The following is a 21,887-nucleotide window of genomic DNA, read 5'->3' on the forward strand; positions in this document are numbered from 1 at the left end:
TGAGCGTGTATGCCGCGTAAACTCGGCGACCGCGCATGGCGGGGTGCTTCACGCCGCGAGTCGGTGGTGTGAGGCACAGCGCCTTCTGCTCGGCCCTACACTCCCGCTACAGCTCGAAAACGCGGTATAATTCGGCATGTCGTGCCGGACAGGGTGCTGGCGAGCTCCATTCCCGCACCAGCACCTTTGCGGCCGTGCTGGACCGATTCTGGCAGGGCCAGGGCATAGTGCACGGCAGTGACCGCTCCCGGCTGCTGGCCCTGGCGTCCGACCTGGTGGACGAGGCTGACGCGAGCCTGGATCTGGATGCCCCCGGGTTCAACCGCGCCCTGCCCGGCGCGGACCTGCTCTGGAATCTCCAGGCGCGGCGGCAGGAGGTGGGTGGGCGGTGGGGCGGCCATGACGGCCGTGGGGCGGTGGGAGCAGCGCGCTGAATTCTGGCCTGCGCCGAGCAGGCGCTGGAGGACGCAGAAGGCCAGTACCCGCCCGAGCTCTTCCCCCTTTCCCAAACCAGCACCCCATCCCTCCTCCCAAGGTGCTCGATCTGACCGCCCGGCTGCGAGCCCTGCACGCTCTGCTGGGCGCCGGCTCCCACCCCGGCGTGGACGTCGGCCGGCTGGCGGCGCGCGAGCCGCGCCTGCTGACCGAGGACCTGCGTCGCGTGCGCCAGCGCCTGCTCAACATGCGGCTGGCCGCCCCCGCCGCCGACGTGCTGGCCGCCGCGGCCGCGCAGCCTGTGCTCCTGGTGGAGGGCGGCGAGGACTGGGCGGGGACTGACGCAGCGCGCGCTGCCTCCGGCTGGGGCCACGGCGTCCCCGCCGACTCCGACTGGGCGCGGCGCTGCGCCGAGCTGGAGGCCTACGCCGTGCGCCATGGCGACGTGCTGTGCGGCAGCCGCCCCCAGGACGACCCGGGCCTGGCCCGCTGGGCGGGCCTGCAGCGCAGCGCAGCGGCGGCGCTGGACGCCGCCGCGCGGCGCCAGCTGGATGACACGGGGTTTGAGTGGGACGCGGCGCGCGCCGAGTGGCGCGGCTGGCTGGCGCGGCTGCGGGCCCGCGGCCTGGGAGGCGGGCAGGACGCCGACGCGGACGCCTTCCTGCTCACCAACTGGTGCAGCGTGCAGAGGATAGCGCGGCGCTGCGGCGCGCTGACGCCGGAGCAGGTGGCGGAGCTGGATGCCGTGGGTTTTGCCTGGGATGTGCCAGACCCCCTCTCCTGAGCGCGAGGACGGGGAGGGGTGGGGTCCCTGCTCAGACCTCCCCAGACCACCAACCCCACGACAGGCTACCGCTGTATGAACATGTCTCTGGTGTGTTTCTTTGTCACCGTGACAGGTCCTTGACTGTATGCCAGACGTGATCTGCTGCTGGTGACCCATGATATCAGACCACGTTGGGCGCGGCGTCCCTCTTTCTCATTGTGAGCGGTTTTGGGGGGGGGGGGGGGGGGCGGTGAATCGAAGGAACCCGACGCGTGCTCGCACAATCCCAAACCTCGAATGAACGCTGTCAGGGTGCCACTCGAATAATAGCACAACCTGTTGTGTAATCGGGTCTCCCGCTGCTCAAGGCTGGCCCCTGACGCCCTGCTGTCATGAGCGGCGTCACCAAGGCGCTGGCCCAGGGCCTGGGCAAGCAGACATGGCGCGAGGCCGTGAGCAATGGAGGGTGGAAGGTCCTGATTGATGGAAACCTGGGGTGAGTTCATGGGTGCCGGCGAGCGCCTGAAGGGTCTCGGGGTCGGTCTCGTTACGGGCTGCATCATCCCGGGGTTGGGAGTCCTGGGCATCCACTCCTCCTTCTCCCGCGACTCATCAAGCCACCCTGATGCCCGCCCATGCCAGGAGCACACTCGTCGAGCACCAGCCAGGTGCAACCCTCGTGGGAACGGACAAGCACGGGAATCGGTACTTTGAGAAGATGGACACCCAAGTCGGTGAGGAGGGTGGGGGGTTATGACGAATCCAGTGATGGGCAGCGCCTTCCTCCACAATGCAAGCACATGCCCTCGTGAACGCTGCAGCAGCGTACAGGGCTCAATGTTCTTGGGCTGCTTGGCAAACCATGTTCGGCCCCTCGCATACCGTCGTGCCCAGGCCGCAATCGCTGGGTGGTATATGCAAAGGCCTCGGACTATCGGGGCCAGGACCCGGCCAACGTCCCTGCCGAGTGGCACGGGTGGCTGCACGCCAGCGTGGACGTCAACCCTGCCAATGTGAGAGGTTGCCATGTCGAGTGTGCGAGAAGGGACGGGGCAGCTTCTGTCTCAACCAGGTTTTGCCAAGGATGCTGGGCTAACTCTCTTCCAAGGAGTAGTCCCTTGTCAGGCCAGTGCGCTCACCCTTTCCACCTTTCCCCCCTTGCAAAACAACCCGTGCAGCACGACTTCACGGCGCCGATTTATGCGTCCAACATTGTGGGCAACTCCACCACCACAGTTTCGAGGTACCAGCCCAAGGGCTCTTGGTTCAAGGAGCACAAGCGCAACTGGCTCAAGTACCAGACGTGGACACCCCCCAAGGCTTGATTGCGCCGATGTGCATATCTTCTGCAAGATTCCGACTCGTGCCGAGTATGGGTATGGTCGAGCCTGGCACGCAGGGGCTGCCAGCTGCCACTCCTCCTTTGGTGCAGGACTCCATGTTTGTAGTCTGAAGGTTACATTGTCAGTCAAGTGGCGCTGTTCGTATGTCAAGGGGGAGCTGGGGTGAGAAGAGAGCTCCAGTCTTCCGCTAAGACTCCCGGGCTAGAACGCAAGCCGCAGAGCCTTGGTCAGTCGTCCAGGAGATCGAGGTCAGCCGTGCCGGGGCCCTCCAGGGGTGCCTGGATGTAGTTGAAGAGGCAGGTCCGCGAGACCATGCCATTCCCATCCACCAGGGCCAGCAGCAGCTGCTGGGCCGCCACCCCACGGATGGAGAAGAAGCGCTGCAGGAGGGCGGGCGTGAGGCTGGTGCAGGCGCTGCCGACGGGGACGATGATCTGGGAGCGCGTGATTGGGGCAGGCGGGGGTCTAGAGTCTGCCGCCTGCGAGCCCACGAGCACTGCGTCGGGGCTGGTAAGGGGGCTGGCCACTGCGCCTACAGCGCCCGCACCGTTTGCTTCGCTGCTGCGATCGTGTGCGGCAACCTCCACGGCACACTGTGCTTGGGCTCCAGCACTTCCTTGGTCCGCACTCATGCACGGTGCTGCCTCTTTTCCCTGGGCTGGAGGCGCACCTGCCTGCATCACTGGCTGTGCGGCACTTGCCGTCTGAGAGGGTTTAGGGGAACTTGTCGACGGTGAGGTGGTAACCGGAGGCCAGGAATGCGGATTCGTTGCTGTGCATGGCTGGGAATGTACGGTGCAATCTGCTTGGTGGCAATCATACCCCACCTGATCAGGTTCTGGAGCCTGGCTCCAGGTGGCCAGGAAGTAGTAGAAACCCCCAGACTCGCTCCAGTGCAGCTCTGACGTCTTGCTCTCGATGTGGAGCACGGTGTACACGGCATACAGATCTGAGGGTGTGGCCAGATCATACTCCGCGGTGCGCTGGAGTATGCGGGAGCAGTACTCGGCGTACGGCACCACCGTGAATATGGCCGCCCGGTTCGTTCGCCATTTTCGGTCCATGGTGCGTCGAGGGGGAGCGCTGCACGGTGGCTCTCACAGTCCGACGCAGACAATACGCATGCATGCATACATAAATGGAATAACCGAATACGATGACATCCACAGCCGCGCGCCTGCATCGCGTCGTGGCCAGGCTTCTGCATGCGGCACAGTTGGGTTCGAAGGATGTGTGCTCTGCATGCGCTGGCCTGAGGCGCTGGTGGAGAATCCCTGCTGTGTCGGGTGTAACTTTACGCAGCTGTGTCAGTTTGCAAGATAGGAACGAGGACAACGCATGCTTTAATGGCATCAAGGAGAAGGGTTGGAGGGAAGAGATGGAGTGAGAAAGCCACAGCTCAGGAGCAGAGCGCCAGAGCGACGTCGTTTAGCTCTAGACGAAGCGAGGCTACGACCAGAGCCGGCAACAAGACGCTCGGAGACGTTTGGAAAAGCGAAGCTATGTTCTCAGGGTAATACGGAGATCGTGACTCCTTCAGCATGCATTTTCTATCTAATTTCAGAGCAAGGCCCTCAGTGCAGGGGCCGGGTGAAGTCGTCGTCGCTGCTCTCGCACCCGCTGTCGCTGCCATGTGCACGGGGGACATCAGCATACGACCCCGGACCGGGAAGGGCGGCTGACAGGGACTGCATGGAGGCGATGCGAGGGGGGAAGGGGGTGGAGTGAGTGTGGGACGGGGGCTCGTGGGCGAGGGGAAATCTGTATGAGTGAGCCTTGCACTTTGTAGACCTGTAACGCAGGGCTGGCCGAGATGCTGTGCGCCCCCTAGCCCTGTGTCAAGGCAGTACCCTGGCAGAGTGCTCTGGCATGCATGGGTACCTTTCATACTTCCAGCAGGTCTCCCACTGCCCTGCCGGATGTGATGCAGCCCTGCAGCCTCCGCCTAACCTGTAAAAACTGCACCCCCATCCCTTGTCACAACCCCTTTGCACCTGCAGCTCCCAGTCGAAGCTGGAGGAGACACTGCCCATGGACTCCAGATCCAGCTCGGCAAAGCTGGGCCCATGCTGCGTCCACAGCGTGTCCCAGTCGATGCCCCGGAAGAAAGGGTGGCGCCTCAGCTCCTGCAGGTCCTGGGCCCCTGCATCGCCGGGCATGCACTCTGGCGATGAGCAGCCTGACACTGCACACACCCCGGACGTGAGACTTCTCACCCTTGCCTATTGGCACAGCGCAGTGGCAGTCACGGCGTGTGCACTGGGGGATCTATCACTCCCGTGTCAGACCCAGAAGTCAACCTCCATTTCTCTGATCCTCCCAACACCCACTACCAGCTCCCCCCCCTCCCTCCAAGGGCATCCGCCCCCTGGCCTCCCATCACCCACCCCAGCCCACCCACCCCCATTCCACCCCCACCTAGCCTCTCCTCCGGCTCGGAGCGCAGCAGGCTACGGATGAGGTCCTGGGCTTCGGGCGAGAGGTGCTCCGGTATCTCGTACTCCAAGCTGATGACCTTCTGGAAGGTGAGGTACTCGGAGGGCGACTTGAAGGGCGGCCGCCCCACCAGCATCTGGTACAGCACGCAGCCCAGTGCCCAGAGGTCGGCCGCCGGGGTCACGGCGCGGTTGCCCAGCACCTCCGGCGATACGTAGTCGGCGGTGCCCACCAGGCTGACTAGCCGCTGCGCGGAGCCCTGGGAGGAGGCGGGCCCCGGCCCCGCCTCCGCGCCGGCGGCCGGCGCCCGCGGCGCGCGCGCGGAGAGCGACACCCCCGCCAGGTCTGGAAGGCGGCCCGAGGAGGAGGTGGCGAGCGAGCCAGCGCTGGGCGTGGCGGCCACGCTGCGCGCGGGCGTGCCGCGGCCGGACTCGCCGCTCTCCCTCGCGGCAAACAGGGCGCCGCTGGCAGCCACCGCGCCGCCGGGCAGGGCCTTGGCGCTGCCAAAGTCGATGAGCTTCAGGTGCCCCTCCGCCGTCAGCAGCAGGTTCTCGGGTTTCAGGTCGCGGTGCACCACGCCCCGCGCGCGCAGGTGCGCCAGCACGTCCACCACCTCGGCGGCGTAGGCGCGGGCGGTGTCCTCGCCCAGCGCGCGCTTGAGCCGCACCTGGTCGTACAACTCGCCGTTGGGGCAGTGCTCAATGCCCATGTACAGGGAGTATGCGTCCTGGAAGGTGAAGTAGAGGCGGGCCACGCCGGGGTGCGACAGCTGGTCCATGATGGCGCGCTCACGGCGAATGTACTCCACCATGCTGTGCCTGCAGGCGCAGAGAGATGGGTTTTTTTTTGGGGGGGGGGGGGAGGAGAGGAACCTGGGTGCCAGGGCCCACACGCAGGGAGGAAAGCAAGGTGGGACTGTCGTACGCATGGGGCCACGCCCGACCAGAGCAGGCCAGCGGCAAGCACCAAGTTTGCCAGGACAGCCGGCCCGCAGGCCCACCCCAGGGCGCTCTATCCGCGAACCAGGTGCGTACAACACACCTCCAGGCACCCACCGGATCAGGTAGCGCTTGTCCATGATCTTCAGGGCCACCTCCTTGCCCCCCGCCTTGGGCCTGGCCAGGACCACCTGGGAGTAGCTGCCGTCCCCCAGTCTCCTCAGCAACTCGAAGTCAGAGAGGTTGTACGCCGCCCTGCAGGAAATAAATGATCGTGGAGGGTTGTGGGAAGGGGGGGAGGGACAGGCATGCCCCGCTCCCAGGCCATGCATCGGTGCTGGCGCCTGGCGTGCATGCCTCCCAGGCGGGCAGCCCTCCTGAGGCCACATCGACGCAGCATCGACCCATGGAACGTCCGATCGCATCCATCGTCGTACTTGGGGGCACCGGGCGCCCTGGTCTCGGGCATGGTGGCGTCTCCAGCGTATCGTGACCCGCGCCTGTCCCTGGCACGTCGTAGAGGGGGCAGAGGGTGCGGGCACTCGCCTTGGATCTGTGTGTGATCCCGAGTTGCTTGAAATGGGTGGTAGGAAGCAGATTTTTATATATCTTGTCTCGTTTTTGTGTCGACGCAGGATGCCCCGAGCCTCATGACCGCCCAGTCGGGCGGATGCCGGGCACCGGGGGCCCGCAAGGGAGCGCGCGCTGGAAGCGGCTGGAAGGCTTACATGCGAACGCATCACGCCACAATGCTGCTATCACATTGGGTATGAAATCAGATACCAAGACTTTGGGCACTCGATGGAGATCAAGAGGGGGCGCATCCACACCCCTGAATGCCTGCAGGAAGGAGTTTGTCCACAAGCGGCACCCGGACGGGGGGCAAGGGACGCCACGCCGTCCCCAGCACGTCCCTCAAGCCGCCGGCCTGGCGCGGCGTAGCGCCCTGGCGAAAAATTCGTGGTCGGACAGCTGCACGCCCCGCGCCTCCAGCCAGGCGGCCGCCGCCTCGCACAGCCCGTCGTCAGCCCCTTGCCACGCGCGCCCTGCGGCCTTGTAGGGCACCAGGGCGAAGGGCCGGAGGGCCAGCACGCCCACGCCGAAGCGACGCGCGGCGTGCACGGCTGCGCCTGCACGCCAGGACAGCATGGCGGCCGCAGCGGGGGATGGCGGCGGCGGCAGCGGCGCGGCGGCGGCCGCCGCGCCGCCCACGCCCAGCGCGTGGAAGGTGAGGAAGGCGGCCTGCAGTGCGCGCGCGGGGCCGGCGGCCGCAGGGGCGGGGACGCAGTACAGGGGGTACCAGGCCACCGCGTACCAGGAGGAGGGGTGCAGGTCCCCGCTGCGGGCGGTGAGCAGCTCGGGGCAGCGCGCCGCCGCCAGGTCTGCAATGGCGGAGGAGAGCGGCGGGCGCGTGTGTGGCGGCGCCGTCTCGAAAAACTCGCACATGGGCGGGCCCGCGGGGGGGGCGGGCCCGCCGGCGCGGCCGCAGGCCGCGTTGGCGTCGCCGCGGCCGTGCCGGCGGGCGCGCGCCGCGCCGCTGCCGAGGCGCTGTAACGCTTGAGCACGCTGCTGGGGTCGGCGGGGCAGGGGGAGGCGGTGGGGGTGCGGGGGGAGCCGGCCAGGCACGCGCCGCCGCCGGCGGCCCGCGGCGCGGCCTGCCCGCCGTGCTGCGGCGCGCACGCCTCGTCGCAGTCGCTGTCCGGGGAGAGGTCGCCCGAGGCGACGCTGTCTCCGCTGCTCCCCACCGAGGCGTCCGGGGCGGGCGAGGCGCGGAAGACCTGGATGCCAGACAGGTACGGCACGTAGCTCTGGACCACCTGCGGGCGGGTGGGGTACCCAAGGGGAGGTGATGGTGGGGGAGTGAGGGGCCGCCGGCGACGCACACAGGCAAGGAAGGAGGGGGCGTGCTACCTATTCCGCCGGCGATGCATGGGGCGCGCGGGTGCGGCGCCCTCCAGGCAGCCGCAGGCGGGTCGACCACCCCTCCCTCCAGCCAGTCGGCGGCGCAGGCTTGCTCGCCGCCACACACCAAGCACCGAGCACCCACCTCTTGCCGGCCGCCAGAGACGTTCAGCGTGAGTGGCACCTCAGCGCCGTAGGCGCTCCACGCCTCGTACGCCTTCCTGCAAATCCGGGGGATTGTGCACGGGCCCTGAGCAGGAACGCGCGATGCCCTGCAAGAACCTGCACATGGCCCACGGCGGCTGCCTCCGAGCACCGTGGCCACGTGATCCCCTTGCAGGTAGGTGCGAGCACGCGGTGACTCACCAGAGGCCCTCCAGGGGGTACCCAGCGGGGTGGGCGGGGTGGCAGCAGGCCTGCATGGGAGCGGACGACGTGTGGGACGGATACGGTCGCGCGACCACCACATGGGCAGGCACCGGGGGTCGGGACCTACCTGATGCACGATGATGGGGGTGGTATGGACGGTGAAAGACTCCAGGTTGCTGAGGAAAGGCGAGCTGCAGTGCGCTGAGGCGAGCCCCGGGGCCCCCCCGTGCAGCGGCATAACCGGGGCGTCGACAGTCACGGGCGACTCCTGGCACCGGGTGGCGGAGGCGGCGTCTTGGTGCTGTCCACCAGCGGCGCCTCCCGTGCGAAGGGGACGACGGGCGGGGCAGCTGGGGGATATGCGGGCGCGAGACAGCGCGTACCAGGCGCAGGCTCCACTCTCTCTCGTGACAGCACGGAGAAGATCAGTGCAAATTATGTCTTTCCAACCAATGCATACAATGTTGCAGAGCGGGTGAAGAGAAACCCCCAGGACCCGCAACAGCATCCTCATGCCCCGTCCGACACAAGCAGGATCGCGCTGCTGCGCTGCTGTGCACCGTGGCAGGTGTCATGCCGGGGATGGGGGACCCAACACTCGAGATCATTGCGCAATCGTCGCACATCGAACCCCGATCATTCCCATTGCTCTTCCTGATTCATAATCCACGGGCGACCCGCATGACCAGGATGTCGTCCCGCTCCCTCGTGACCGTGCTGGTGATCCTGGCCGCGGTCGCGGGCGCCCTGGCCGAGAGAAAGGGACCTAAAATCACTAGCAAGGTGTGCCATCAAGATGCCGTGCCTGCAGTTGTCCTGCGGGGTCGTTGGCCCCCCGTACACATTCGACTTCAACCTTGATCGCCTCGACGGCCAGGTGTTCTTCGACATCGAGATCGATGGCGCCCCTGCCGGCAGGATCGTGATGGGGCTGTACGGCAAGACCGTCCCCAAAACCGCGGAGAATTTCAGGGCACTGGCCACAGGTGCTTCCTGCCTGTGCTGCATGGGCGCGGGATGTCCGGCATGTGCATACCCCGTCCAGCCACATCCCCCCACCCACCGCCGCACCCGTGCCCACTGTTCTGCAGGCGAGAAGGGCATTGGTCAGTCCAAGAAGCCTCTCACCTTCCAGGGCAGCCACTTCCACAGGTGGGAACCTGGCACCTCGCCACTGGCCTCGCACCATGGGCAGGGTCACCAATGAGTCACATGGCCTCCTTAAAACCTCCATCACTCAGCCGCTCCACCCAATGCCCCGCCCCTCACAGCCCCGCACACACCATCCCACCGCGCAGGATCATCCCCCAGTTCATGCTGCAGGGCGGCGACTTCACCCGGGGAGACGGCACTGGCGGCGAGTCCATCTACGGTCCCAAGTTTGCGGATGAGAACTTCAAGCTCAAGCACACCGGGCCGGGTGTCCTCTCCATGGCAAACTCGGGGCGCGACTCCAACGGCTCCCAGTTCTTCATCACCACCGTGAAGACCTCTTGGCTGGACGGCCGCCATGTCGTCTTCGGCAGGGGTGAGCGCAGGGAAGGGGATCTTGTAGGCCGGGGGACGGGCTGGGGTTGGGGCAGCCACTCCCTGACGAGCGATGGGCCTGGAGTCCATGAGCGAATCGAGCCTGTGCAGAGTAGCACCTGATGTGGAAGCGTCAGAGTGCTGCTGCAAGGGCATGGTGGAAGGGCAGGCATCATGGTCCTCAACTTCTCTTCTCCCGCTTCCCATTCCACAGTGATTGAGGGCATGGATGTGGTCTACAAGATCGAGGCCCTGGGCAGCCAGTCGGGGCAGCCCAGCAAGAAGGTCACCATTGCCAAGAGCGGCGAGGTGACAGGGGATGAGGACAACAGCACACTCGCCTCAGAGCTGTGAGCTTTGTTTCCAAGGAGAACGTCGTCCAGGCAGAATCTGGGGCGGGGGAGCATGCAAATGTCAGGCGGGGGCAGGCCTTCAGCAGAGCCAGGACGTGTCCTGCAGCGCCTGGGGACTAAGGCCTCTTGTGGCATGCGAATGCTGAGACCTCAGGTGCCATGGGATGTTCAATGGCCTGGGAGAGCTCGCGTCCTCACCTGGAGGTGTAAACGTGAACGCTGTCCGCTGCACTCTCAGAACCGTGGACACTGGCGATTCTCGGAAGAGTATCCTTGATTTCCCTAGTCGGCGCGCATGGTTAGCTTGCGGGTCCCCGACCGTCAAGCATTGGCTGTGAGGCACGCATGGTGGAGTATTGGGAACTATGGTCCACTGCAGAAATATAATTCCTTCTGTACTATTAATCGAGGCATTCCAGGACCCCAACGCGTGACAAGAGCACAAGCTTGCGAGCTATGCGACACTTTGCTCGCCCGGCACCCAGAGATCTGTTACACATAAGGATCGGCAATATTCCAACTTCGTGCAATCGCCTTTTGTAAGCCGTCATGGGTGCGAGGCTGAGCAGGGCGGCGTCTCGAAGCCGGCGTGTGGTGGAGGAGGTCGAAAACCTACCCCTGCCGTCCACAGAAGGCGTTAGTAGGGCAGGTGCGCAGCGAGAAAGTCGCATTCCTTGGCATTACGTGTGAATCTCACACCAACGAGATTGCATGCAGTGAAATTGTACGTGAAGTTGACTCGTCGATCGATCCCTGCCGTCAAACCGAGTACTGCAGAACAGAGCAGGGCCGCCCAGCTTGAGGCCCAGCCTGGGCCGGAATCGCTGGATGCAACCCAGAAGGTGGGGTCCCAGGCGGAAGCCCTGGGTAAGCTCATCAGACAGCACACTACCAGCCTTTCTCAGGTCTGTGCTGAGGGGTGGGGACGATGCCTTCTGGCCTGCAAGCCTCCGCTGCTCTCCATGGCAGCCTGATCAGCAGACCAGGGAGCCGAACTTCACTGGTGATATTAGCTTCTCTCCCCACACCCATGGCCTGCATGACAATCATAGGTAGGGTACACGAGCGCTAGATTCCCATCCCTTCCTTGCCTGAATCCAACATGCTTTGCAGGAGCAGACAACAGACCAGGTCGTACGGCCGCGACTGGGAGCCGCCGAGCTAGAGGATTTGAATAGAGGTCGACTGACCAGCCGCCAGCTGGCCCTGTTGCTGACCAGATGTCAGGACAAGGGCGAGGCCGAGGTGGCGGCCATGGCTTCGAGGCTGGGAGTGGATCCCAGCCTCCTCCAGCAAGTCCTTCGCTTCCACACTTTGCCGCTTGGCCTGGGCTCCACCACCAGCGGCCAGCTCTTCTGATGCTGATTCTGGGTGGTGGTTGGTTGATGCCTGTGGAGCAGCAGGCCTTTCCCAAGCCTGTGAGATTCTGCAACAGAATGTATAATGTGCGCTGCCTCTGCGACAGTCTCCAGAGGGTTGGTGCCCCTTGGCACACTTGAACGAGGGCCACCTCCCACTTGGCTGAAGACCATGAAGGGTGGATCCCCATTCACATGGCACCGTCTGGAGGGGGGAAGATTACACGCCAGGAATTCTTCTCTGCAGCGGTACTGCCATTGTACTAGGGGGATGCAGGTGCATGCTCAGCGCAGGAAGTGGGACAGGTTGCCGATGACATTGTTGCCAAAGGGATCGCTGAGGTGGGCGAGCAGGCCCTCCACTGGGCCACGGTCTGTCGCAACAGCCTGCGGGGCGGGAGGAGAGAACCGAACGTGGTGGGCATTCAAGCAGGCGAGGCTGTCACTTCGTGCATGCCAGTACCATGTGCTCAGCTGTGGATCCCACCTGCACAGCCGCCGCCTTAGACACCCCCGCCCGGCTCCTCGAGCAGAGCGTCCAGAGCCCTCCTTGCTCGGCCCACAACCTCACCCTTTCCCTCCTTCCCCATGACAATCACCCCCTGCCCACCTGCCCCGCGAAGCCCAGCATGGCGATCATGGCCAGGCGCCCGTTCCGCAGCTCCTTGGTCTTCCAGACCTTGAGGTCGTCGGCGCTCTTGGTGCCGAAGCCAAGCGGGTTGAAGAAAGGGCCGCCGGGGTAGGCGGGCTCGCCGGAGCCCTTGAAGCCGCCCTCCAGCCCCAGGAAGTACTGGCGGCCCATTGACCCCGGGTTGCGGTAGTCCTGGTACCGCCGCAGCTCCACGAAGTTCATCAGGATGGCCTCGATCCAGAAGAGGGAGTAGGGGTCCAGCCAAAGCTTGTCGTACTGGCCCGCGGGCGGGATGACCCCCGTCTTCCACCACTTGATCTCCTCCGGGGTCTGCGGAATCAGGCCCGCGTGGGACAGCACGTCCGGGATCAGCACACCCGCTGCGCCCAGCATGGCCCAGCGGCCGTTGTACACCTCGCCGTAAGCCAGCCATTCGGGGGTGACGAATCCCCCCGCGCCCTCGGGGTCGGACAGGCCAAGGGGGTCGAAGCCGAAGTCGGCGGGGAGCGTGCCGTCCAGGTAGGTCAGGGACTGGTCGCTGGCAAAGTTCAGGTACAGCGGGCCATTCTTCTGGATGCGGTCTACCTGCTCGTATGAGGGAGAGGGAGGAGGAGAAGGGAGCGAGATGAGGAAGGCTTGTGCCAGGCTTGTTAAGTGTCGGCGGGAGAGGCAGGATTGCTGGGGGGGGGTTCAGGGAGGCAGGCACGAGGCGCAAGCACTGGACACCAAGCAACTGGCAAGGGCAGCAATTCAAGCAAGCCCATGCGGCTCACCATCGGAGGTTCAGGATAGTCTCCTTGAGAAGCTATCTACACCCTCCTCGCTCACCTTCTGGATCTTGTTGTTCTCGGCCCGGGCGATGACGCTGGCCCTCCGGGCTGCCCCCGACAGGCCGCAGACCCTGCTTGGAGCCACCTGCCCAAATGCGGTCTGCATGGGAGGCATTGGACAATCAAGGCATGTGATATTGAGGAGAACGGGGTAGACTTCCCCACATGGACCCTGCCTGGACCGGTGGGGGCACGGGACGCTCCGGGACTTATCCCCCAGTGACTCACTGTGGGAGCTGTCGCCAGCATGATGGTCTTCAGCACGGAGCACAGCCAAGCTGAGATACGACAAGAACAGTCAATCTGGGACGGGGTTGCTCGTGAGACCAACATGGACGCCCGGGCTCACCCTCCATCGCGACAGGATCTCGTTCCCACCCTCTCCTGTCGCGCTTTCTTTAACTCCGATTAAGAATTGGATTCGGCCAGGGTGGGCTTCATGCCTGCTGCTATCATTGAGCCAGCGAAGCCCACAGCTACCCCTGGGTGCTCCACCATGTGCCATAAATACAATCATGATTCCTAGCACTGGCAAACACGCACTTGGGACAGTGTGGTGCCACGCAGTTAGACCTTCCCCTGTGCTGGGCAGGGAGGCCCTCGCATGGGAAGCTCGAAGACTCAACCTCCTCAACCCATCACATTTTAGCCCCTATAGATTCCTCGTGTCCATGTAGGTGCATGTCAGACGGTCATCTTGCAGATGCGAGTCCAGAGTCTCCTGCGGGTAGGCTTTCTGGCCGGTTGAAGAGTAGCTGAGCATGCTCAGACAAGCGTCTCTACGGCCGTGAGGATTCCAGACCCCAGACTTCCAAACGGGATTGGACATGATTTGCTTATAGACTGAGTGAGAGTTTCTGAAACGAAAGGGCGGCTGGGGTTCACTGAGCCCCAAATTGAGCTCCACCACCATGATGAGTCATGCAAGTGCATCACACCAGACAGCTGGGCCCAGAACCCAATGGTGAAGTAAGGGTCGCAGTTGCCGACCATAATGCCAGGTGAGCCGGGTAGATTGCAGACGCAATCGAGGAACATCTTGACCAGCGCCCTCGCTGTGATCTTCTTTGTGGCGGACTCGCAATGCTGCATCCTGGAGCAGCAGACGACAAAGACAAGGACGGCGTTATAGCTACGGGGCGCGTCAGGTAGGCCGGTGATGATATTCAGGGGCATTTGCTGCCGGGGAACGAATGAGCGTTGGGAGGGGCTGGAGTGGTCCTGCATGAGGCTCTAACGCAAACCTTGTGCTGGCAGGCGCCGCAGGTGTAGACGAACTGTCACACGTCCATGTCTTCTCCTGGCCAGTTGCACGGCATGTCCGCTTGGGTTGCGCCGCAGTCCACTGTGGCCCACGCTGCGGTGGACTCCCTGCAACAGCTCCATTCAAAAGGCAGGGTCCATAGGCCGCACTGTCTGGGATTTCGGGGCCAGTCGGAGGTGGCGGCTAGCACAGTCGGGACACTTTGCGCTAAAGTCTCCCTATCGCTGCCCCTTTTGGGCAGGGAGCGTGTGGTTACGCTGTCTTCTGCGGCGGGTATTCTGCTCCTGCCACTGCGCCTTCACCAAGGCCTCCTCATAGCTGCTGGCAAAGTGCACGCTGCTCTCCCTCTGCAGCTCTGGCTTGAGGCCTGAGGTGAATGTCGCAAGGCACTCGTCTGGCGTCAGGTCCTCGATGCTCGACACGATGGACTGGTGCTCTCGGGCATATTCTGCCACGCTACCCCGCTGCTGGAGCTGATACAGATCCACACGTCCCCGCCTGTGGCAGTAGATGGGTCTAAAGAAATCCAGAAATTTCCTTTCAAACTCCGCACACATGGTCACTGCTGGTGTGAAGGCGTTCCCTCTTAAAAGGGATGAGGCCCATCCATAGACAGGGCCCCGCAGGTTGATGGCGTAATACTGGAGGCGCGTCGGCTCATCGTCCAGCACCGCCATGTTCATACGCCTGGCCATGCGTTCAAGCCAGTAGATGGGCATGCCTCTGTCCAGGTGGAGGACGTCAGCGATGTGGGGGCAGCGCATCCATCGATCTAAGACGTCCGCCAACCTCGCCATTGCGTCCCCAAGACTTTCATTCTCGAGCATTCGTCCGTTCCGGACTTGATTCGGTATGCTGAAAGGGGCAAGAGGGTACCCGGATTCGGACTGAGCCTGTTCTCGAAACCAAATAGCTGCAGGCTTGAGGCCGTATGACACCCAGCAACGCGACCCAATGTAACCCTTCCTGAGTAATTCACGTCACAACAGTCCCCACGGTTGCCTAGGAGCCGGATTTGATGTGGCGATGCGCCTCAGAGGCGTCGGGGGCAGAGACTGAGCTGTCGGAAAATCGGAAAGGGCGGGACCACAGGCTCCCTCACGCACTGTATTAACCCCATCGCCGAAAGTGCCCCTATCATGCGCAAAATCCAGGCTAGAAGTCGGTGGGGAAGGCCATCGTTCATGTGTGTGAGATGATATTGGCCTTCTCCAGGGATTCCCTATCATCTCCTCCCTCCTCATCGCCTCCACCCTCACCTCCACCATTCCCTTCTCCCTCCCCTTCTCCACCTCCTCCGGCTTTACCTGCCCCGACTCTGTACACATGGCCAGATTTGCAAAGCAAGGTGATGTCCAGGATGACGTCAGACACCTATTTATTCCAAACAATATACCTTTACAAAATGGGTCGTAAAAATACACCTGGCATAGTCCTGATACAAAGACATGTTGCATCACACCTGATGGGACCTAGAGCTATGGCACCTCCATTTGTTTCACTTGCAAATTTGTTAACGCTGATGATGTCACGTGCCTAGAATCACCCAAGTCATGCGTTACTTTCCATGAGCTCCAGGTGTGACAGGTGTAGCACCATGGAGGGCACTCACTGAGACTTTTCATGCCAGGATGGTATTCATTGACCCAATGGGACTGCCCCGCTCTCCTTGGCCCAGCAGTCAGCGTCATGTAAACCCACTCGAGGGAAGCTTGGATGGGTGATCAGGGGCAGCGGAGGCACCCGCGCTTACCAGGGGGAGTTGAAGTGCAACACCGAGGTGGGAGTGCTGGGTGTGGATGGCACAAAGAACCCCGCTTACACCGACGATCAGGCATATCTAAAACTTTAGAACGTATTATGCGTTAGAACAAGTTGATTGAACATACGAGGCGATCCATAGGCAGCATGTACGGACTGACCCTCTTGGATTATCGTCGGCAATTTGTCAGACCACAAACTGAACCCCCGCCCTACGGCCAGAGGCGCCCTCAACCAATACAATTCGGACTCAGTGCCCATGCTGCGGCATCTTGAGGGCATTCTCGCACCCCGGGAGACGGTTAATAGGCCAGTAAATATGTCTGATCACGCCGGGGAGGATGGTTTCGAGTACGACCTGGTCACCATCGGTGCAGGCTCTGGAGGTGTACGCGCCTCACGCTTGGCCGCGTCAAAGTACGGCCGCAAGGTAATCTGACTCGCACGAAATTCCGTGACGGTGGGGGAGTGCCATGGACGAGCTGCCCCGGAATTATTCTCCTCCCACCCGCTGCTGCACCCGCCGGCCTCCCGGTCTCCACTTGTTTTGCCGCGCCCGGATGCCTCACAGGTGGCCGTCATCGAGCTCCCCTTTGGCTTCGTCTCGGATGACAGCACGGGGGGTGCTGGCGGGACGTGCGTGATCCGCGGATGCGTCCCAAAGAAGCTCCTGGTCTATGCGTGAGCGGCGCAGAGTGTGGGCAGGCCTGCGACATGAACCTTGCACGGCAGACATTGGGGGCGGGCGATCCCCGGGTCAAACACCCTCCTGCCCACCTGAACACCATGCCCGTGCCCGCCCGCAGGTCCGAGTTCGCAGACGGCTTCCGCGCCGCCCAGGGGTTTGGCTGGGGCGCCGCCTCGCCCCCCGTGGACATCAAGCAGCTCATCGCCCGCAAGGTGGGCCGGCGAGGTGTGCCCCTGGCTCTGAATGCTCCGTAGCAGGCATCGGCGGCGCCGCATGCCTCGCTGCAGGTGCCTGCGCTCGCGCACCGACTCGCCGTGAGGCACACGGCCTGGCATACCGGATGGCCGGGGGCCGCCCCCTGGATGTCTACCTGGCCGCTTCCCCCGCGCCGCCCTTTCCGATGCATATCGGGAAAATAAACAGGCCCATGCGCTCACCTTCCCACCCCCAACATCCGGGGCAGGGCAAGGAGATTCAGCGCCTGAACGGCGTGTACACCAGTATCTTGAAGAACGCCGGCGTGGAGCAGATCGAGGGGCGTGGCGTGGTCCTGGACCCGCACACAGTGGAGGTTCGGGCCGCCGATGGCTCCGTGCGCCGGCTGAGGACGGCCAATATCCTGGTGGCCACGGGCGGGCGGGCCGTGAAGATCCCCGTGGAGGGCAAGGTCTGTCGGGCGGGCGGTGGGTTTGGTGGGGTTTCCTCCTGTCTTGGGCGGCACGGCATGTGCCTCGCAGGGGCCCTTGAATGCGATCCCGGCGTCCGAGCCAGCCCACCTGCACGCCAAATGCCCACCCCCTCTCCCTGAAGCCCCCTCCTCCCCTTCACCACCCACGCAGGAGCATGCCATCACCTCCGACGAGGCGCTGGTGCTGGACGAGTACCCCGACACCTCCATCGCCGTGATCGGCGGGGGCTACATCGCCGTCGAGTTCGCGGGCATCTTCAAGGGGCTGGGCGCCGATGTTCACCTCATGTACCGAGCGCCGCTGCCCCTCCGAGCGTGAGTGGCAGTGTGGGGGCGACGTGGCATGCGGTGGGGTTGATTTTTGTGGTGCTTGGCACATGCGGGTCACTGCCGCGCGCATGCCGCCCTGGGATGACTGTGCGCAGATGCCTGCCCAGGCATGCAGGCGCTGGTGGAGGGGTCTGCCTGTGCTCGCCCTGGCACGCGCAGAACACCACAGTTTTCCTCTGCCAGGAAGGTTGGCGCAGCATCCTTCCAGTGTATTCGCCCGGAGCCTCAACCCCCTCGCTGATTCTGGCAGGTTTGACGACGAGTGCCGCTCGGCGGTGGCGGAGAACCTGGAGCTGCGTGGCATTCATGTGCACTCCGAGTGCAACCCCACTAGCATCGAGAAGGAGGGGGAGGGGCGGTACGTGCTGCACTACCGCGACGGCAGCGGGCAGGAGCACACCCTGCGCTGCGGCAAGGTCATGATGGCCACCGGCCGCCGGGCCAACACCCGCGGCATCGGTCTGGAGGTGCGCCGAGTTGCGAGGTCCTAGGCTCGAGTCTTTGCACCCCTGTGCGGGATGTGTGGCTTCGGGGCTGCGGGGGGCCAAGGGGGAGAGTGGCCGCTGCAGCACCGTCCATGCGCCCGCTGACCCTGCTGCGGCGGGCGCCGACGGGCAGTGTGGGTGGCGGGCGTGGGGGCTCCCCCTGGAGCAGGTGGATCGGATCGTGCGCTCCTTTGACTGGCGCCTGCATGCCGGCCGGGCCAGCCGAGCCAGTATTGATGCAGCCTCTTTGAGATTGTTCTGGTGGCTGGGGCTCCCGGACACCCGGATGCCTGTTCCATCACCGCACCCCCCTCCTTCCCCCCCCCCTTCCTCCCCCCCCTGCCCCAACCCTCCTCCACACAATCACACGCACACGCTCAAGAACACAATCTCACACTCACACGCTCAAAACCCTGCGCGCAGGATGCGGGTGTGGAGCTGGCGCCCAAGAGCCAGGCCATCGTGGTGGACGAGTTCAGCCGCACCAGCGTGCCCAGCATCTGGGCCATTGGCGACGTGACGGACCGCGTGGCGCTGACGCCCGTGGCGCTGATGGAGGGCCGCGCGCTGGTGGAGACGCTGTTCGGGGGGCGAGATGTGGCGCCTGACTACGCCAACATCGCCTCGGCCGTGTTTGCCCAACCGCCGCTGGCCACCGTGGGGCTGTCGGAGAAGGAGGCCCAGGAGAAGCTGAGCGGGGAGGTGGACGTGTACGTCTCCAAGTTCCGGCCCATGAAGAACACGCTGTCGGGGGCGGAGGAGAAGACCTTCATGAAGATGCTGGTGCACGTGGAGAGCGACAAGGTGTGTATGATATATGGGGGATGATTTTGGGGGATGTGTGTGAGGTACTGTGGTACAGAGCGCCAGCGGCGTGCAGCCGGCGGGTGTGACAGTGCCTGCCGCTGGCCGCCACTGGTACATGCACATGCACTGCAACACACAGGAAGGCACCCTCACCCCCCGCTCCCCGATCCCCCACCCGTCCCCTGCGCCAGGTGGTCGGGTGCCACATGGTGGGACCCGATGCCGCCGAGATCATGCAGGGCCTGGGCATCGCACTCAAGTGCGGCGCCACTAAGGCCCAGTTCGACGCCACCGTGGGCATCCACCCCTCCTCCGCCGAGGAGTGGGTGACCATGGGCACCCCCAGCAGGTGGTGCGGGGAGGGACGAGGGGAGCGGGCAATGGGGGGGGAGGAGGTAGCAGCTGGAAAGTTCTCAAGTAGGAACTCAAGGTTTTGTCCCAGGGTTATCAGGGCTGCAGTGATGGACGGGATGACAACCTGGCTCAGCGACGCACGGGGAATGCAAACATGCCTGGCTGACGCAAGGCGCCCGCATCAAAGGCATTCATGTGATCCACTGCCCAGGCGCATCAAGTGCGGCGCCTCTTGAGAAACGGATCCCCCTGCAAGCAAGCACGGCAGGCGTCGAGCCACTCCACACAGACCCTCTCTGCATACTGTCAGGACCAATATTCAGCAATTTTCCATGGCACACACTGCCCCGTGATGGCTCCTTTGGTACTGTCACTGGAACTGGTGGTTGAAAAGCTCAGACTGTACAAAAGCTTGCACATATGCCCGAGAGCATCCACATGGCATGTTCCCCAGGGAGGATTCTGCAGGAGCATAGTACACAAGAGGAATTCTTTATCCGCATCACCATTAATTCCTGGCAGCGCTTTACTTGGGGTCTCAAAGCCTGGCCCTTGCTGCGGTAGCGGGTTGCACCGTCTCACTGATGGCCTCATTACTGGGACCCTGGTCACTGGGCGCATCGTTCCTGGCTGCCCTGTCCTTTGGTGCCCGGGCCTCTTGTGCCTCGCCCCTCGATGCATTAATGATGGGTGCACTGTCTGACGTCTGAGAGCCTGATTTAGAGTCCTCCTGCAGGGGTAGGGTGGAGGAGGCAGTCCGACGACATCCACAGAAACTTGCCAGGAACCATGGTTGACAAGGATGCTCTTCCTGCCTCACACCATCAAAGAGCAAGTGGGAGAGTTTCCACCTTCCACACCTGTTTGACGCTGCTTTTGATTTCCGAGACCCTTTCTCTGCCGTACTCCAGCGCATCACGCACTGCATCCTTGGCAGTCTTGGTGGCCTGGCTAACTACCGAGATGGCGGTGCTGGCGGCGACGGAAGCCCGCTCATGCACCGACTCCACCAGCCCTCGATCCTTGTCATCCTTTGACTGGTGCTCAGGACTCGAGGGTTGCGTTGGTCGGCTAGAGGATCCATCTGAGGTCATGCTCCCTTTTTAGAAACCTGTGAGGGAGGATCCCGAGGTTTCGGCGGAGCGTGGATTTCCCTATCCCGACGACCTTGGAACTCGCATACACATGGCACTCTCCAAACACACTTAGATAACTGCTATTGAGAAACAGTCTCTGTCATTCACGTCGAATGGTACAGAAGTTTGAGAGGAGGTCTGAAGTTGCTCCGAAGCTCCCGGCGTGCATCGCACAACGCGCTGGTCGCAGCACGTTCAGAAAGGTTTACGGACGGCGCAAATGTCTCATCGCAGGCAAACAGAAACCTAAGTCACAGCTATGTCAAATATATCGTTCGAGAGACGTGCACAGGGCATTCGTCAGCGGGTGGCGGAGCTGGAAGACGAACTCAGGCCCCTCTTAAATGCCAGCTCGAAAGCTCAGATAACTCGCGTCATAGAGGAATGCGTGGGAAGAGCGCAGACCAAGTGCGCTATGCTTCATCGCAGTAGCCGCTCTATTCTTGAGACCACCATCAAGGTGTGCTGGCGTGTGTCTGAACGTTCCCACGAGGGACGGTAAGACCGATCTTGACATCGAGGGCTTCCGGAATGCTCCCGATCATCGAACCCTCCACCACTGCGCAGCACATCAAGAGGGAGGTTGATGAGCTGGAGAGGCTCACCTCCTTGAATGCCGACCTGATGCCGGAGGTGCGCGACGGGAGCGCGCTGGGCCCGACGCCATCGGACTCCCTCCTCGTCCAAGACTCCATTCCGCAAGGCGGCGCGGCGGGCCCGACCTTGCCGGACCCTTCCACGCTCGAGAACGCCGGCACGGATCGGTCCGAAAATACCTCCGAGAACGGCATCTTCGGACCGCTTCATGAGCTGGCGGAGCAGGTCGTCCAGTCCTTTGATGAGGAAGAGGCACAGTTCGTGGCTGAACTGCAGAGCTCCTGGAGGGAGGCAGAGCCCATGCAACTGAAGACCGCCAAGTGAGGAAGGTTCCAGGGATGTGGGAGGGTTCAGATGGAGCTAATTTGTGCACAATGATTGCAATGTGCTCCTTGCGTCAATGGAAAGAGGCTGAAGCATGCTCAGGGAAACAGTCCCGTCCAGCAGATGGGTAGTCAAAGCGCTATCTTCCTCTCACCCTGACCCTGATACTTCGCAGGGGCTTTGATTTCGACATGGCCTCCAGTCCGCGCTCGCTCCCTGACCGTGATGGGACGTTTGGCCTCGGGAGAATGTCCGGGGGGATGGCCAGCCCCAGGCGCAGGCAGCTGGAGCGCCCCTCTGGAATGACCAGCGCAAGCAACAGCCCTCGGTCGGATGGGCTGTCCCCGCATGGAGCTGCGGCTCTGCTGTACGGATCCATGCCATCGTCAGGGCTGAGCTTCATGAGGAAGGGTCGCCTGTCCGACAATGCAGAGGAGAGCGCAAACTCACAGGCAAGGGTTATGGGTGAAGGTGCAAGGATGGGGTGAGGCACGCGCAAACGTCCACGAATCCACACAACTTTGTGTGGCTGCGCTTGCGCTTGGCGCCTCCATGCTCATGCAGC

General features: G+C 63.2%; 9 protein-coding genes across 9 annotated transcripts; 5 read left to right on the forward strand and 4 right to left on the reverse strand.

Annotated features, from left to right (window-relative positions):
* Positions 1–35: 35 nt before the first annotated feature.
* On the forward strand, positions 36–1,219 carry F751_4486 (hypothetical protein; the record flags this gene model as incomplete). The annotated part of the gene is made up of 3 exons (XM_011401881.1): positions 36–377; positions 536–885; positions 1,117–1,219. 3 exons carry the CDS (start codon positions 36–38, stop codon positions 1,217–1,219), a joined length of 795 nt encoding a protein of 264 aa, XP_011400183.1.
* A 374-nt stretch (positions 1,220–1,593) lies between these two features.
* F751_4487 (putative NADH dehydrogenase [ubiquinone] 1 alpha subcomplex subunit 12) lies at positions 1,594–2,526 on the forward strand (the record flags this gene model as incomplete). The annotated part of the gene is made up of 4 exons (XM_011401882.1): positions 1,594–1,697; positions 1,844–1,935; positions 2,096–2,214; positions 2,380–2,526. The coding sequence occupies 4 exons, from the start codon at positions 1,594–1,596 to the stop codon at positions 2,524–2,526; spliced, it is 462 nt and encodes a 153-aa protein (XP_011400184.1).
* Positions 2,527–2,771: 245 nt separating this feature from the next.
* F751_4488 (hypothetical protein) lies at positions 2,772–3,608 on the reverse strand (the record flags this gene model as incomplete). Its single annotated transcript, XM_011401883.1, has 2 exons — positions 2,772–2,978; positions 3,372–3,608. The coding sequence occupies 2 exons, from the start codon at positions 3,606–3,608 to the stop codon at positions 2,772–2,774; spliced, it is 444 nt and encodes a 147-aa protein (XP_011400185.1).
* A 510-nt stretch (positions 3,609–4,118) lies between these two features.
* On the reverse strand, positions 4,119–8,242 carry F751_4489 (3-phosphoinositide-dependent protein kinase 1; the record flags this gene model as incomplete). Its single annotated transcript, XM_011401884.1, has 8 exons — positions 4,119–4,232; positions 4,539–4,687; positions 4,963–5,239; positions 5,315–5,798; positions 6,036–6,173; positions 7,599–7,735; positions 7,966–8,041; positions 8,187–8,242. The coding sequence occupies 8 exons, from the start codon at positions 8,240–8,242 to the stop codon at positions 4,119–4,121; spliced, it is 1,431 nt and encodes a 476-aa protein (XP_011400186.1).
* A 637-nt stretch (positions 8,243–8,879) lies between these two features.
* F751_4490 (Peptidyl-prolyl cis-trans isomerase CYP19-4) lies at positions 8,880–10,070 on the forward strand (the record flags this gene model as incomplete). The annotated part of the gene is made up of 5 exons (XM_011401885.1): positions 8,880–8,972; positions 9,067–9,175; positions 9,281–9,341; positions 9,488–9,717; positions 9,931–10,070. The coding sequence occupies 5 exons, from the start codon at positions 8,880–8,882 to the stop codon at positions 10,068–10,070; spliced, it is 633 nt and encodes a 210-aa protein (XP_011400187.1).
* A 1,008-nt stretch (positions 10,071–11,078) lies between these two features.
* Positions 11,079–11,618, reverse strand: F751_4491 (hypothetical protein; the record flags this gene model as incomplete). The annotated part of the gene is made up of 1 exon (XM_011401886.1): positions 11,079–11,618. The coding sequence occupies one exon, from the start codon at positions 11,616–11,618 to the stop codon at positions 11,079–11,081; it is 540 nt and encodes a 179-aa protein (XP_011400188.1).
* Positions 11,619–11,712: 94 nt separating this feature from the next.
* Positions 11,713–12,994, reverse strand: F751_4492 (Chlorophyll a-b binding protein 8, chloroplastic; the record flags this gene model as incomplete). The annotated part of the gene is made up of 3 exons (XM_011401887.1): positions 11,713–11,814; positions 12,038–12,643; positions 12,887–12,994. 3 exons carry the CDS (start codon positions 12,992–12,994, stop codon positions 11,713–11,715), a joined length of 816 nt encoding a protein of 271 aa, XP_011400189.1.
* A 3,238-nt stretch (positions 12,995–16,232) lies between these two features.
* Positions 16,233–19,501, forward strand: F751_4493 (Glutathione reductase, chloroplastic; the record flags this gene model as incomplete). Its single annotated transcript, XM_011401888.1, has 9 exons — positions 16,233–16,343; positions 16,485–16,594; positions 16,720–16,813; positions 17,065–17,268; positions 17,441–17,604; positions 17,870–18,086; positions 18,528–18,908; positions 19,103–19,263; positions 19,477–19,501. 9 exons carry the CDS (start codon positions 16,233–16,235, stop codon positions 19,499–19,501), a joined length of 1,467 nt encoding a protein of 488 aa, XP_011400190.1.
* Positions 19,502–20,932: 1,431 nt separating this feature from the next.
* Positions 20,933–21,322, forward strand: F751_4494 (hypothetical protein; the record flags this gene model as incomplete). Its single annotated transcript, XM_011401889.1, has 1 exon — positions 20,933–21,322. One exon carries the CDS (start codon positions 20,933–20,935, stop codon positions 21,320–21,322), a length of 390 nt encoding a protein of 129 aa, XP_011400191.1.
* Between the last annotated feature and the right edge of the window lie 565 nt (positions 21,323–21,887).

This window comes from Auxenochlorella protothecoides, assembly GCF_000733215.1.
Source record: "Auxenochlorella protothecoides strain 0710 unplaced genomic scaffold scaffold53, whole genome shotgun sequence".
Taxonomy (NCBI): Eukaryota; Viridiplantae; Chlorophyta; class Trebouxiophyceae; order Chlorellales; family Chlorellaceae; genus Auxenochlorella; species Auxenochlorella protothecoides.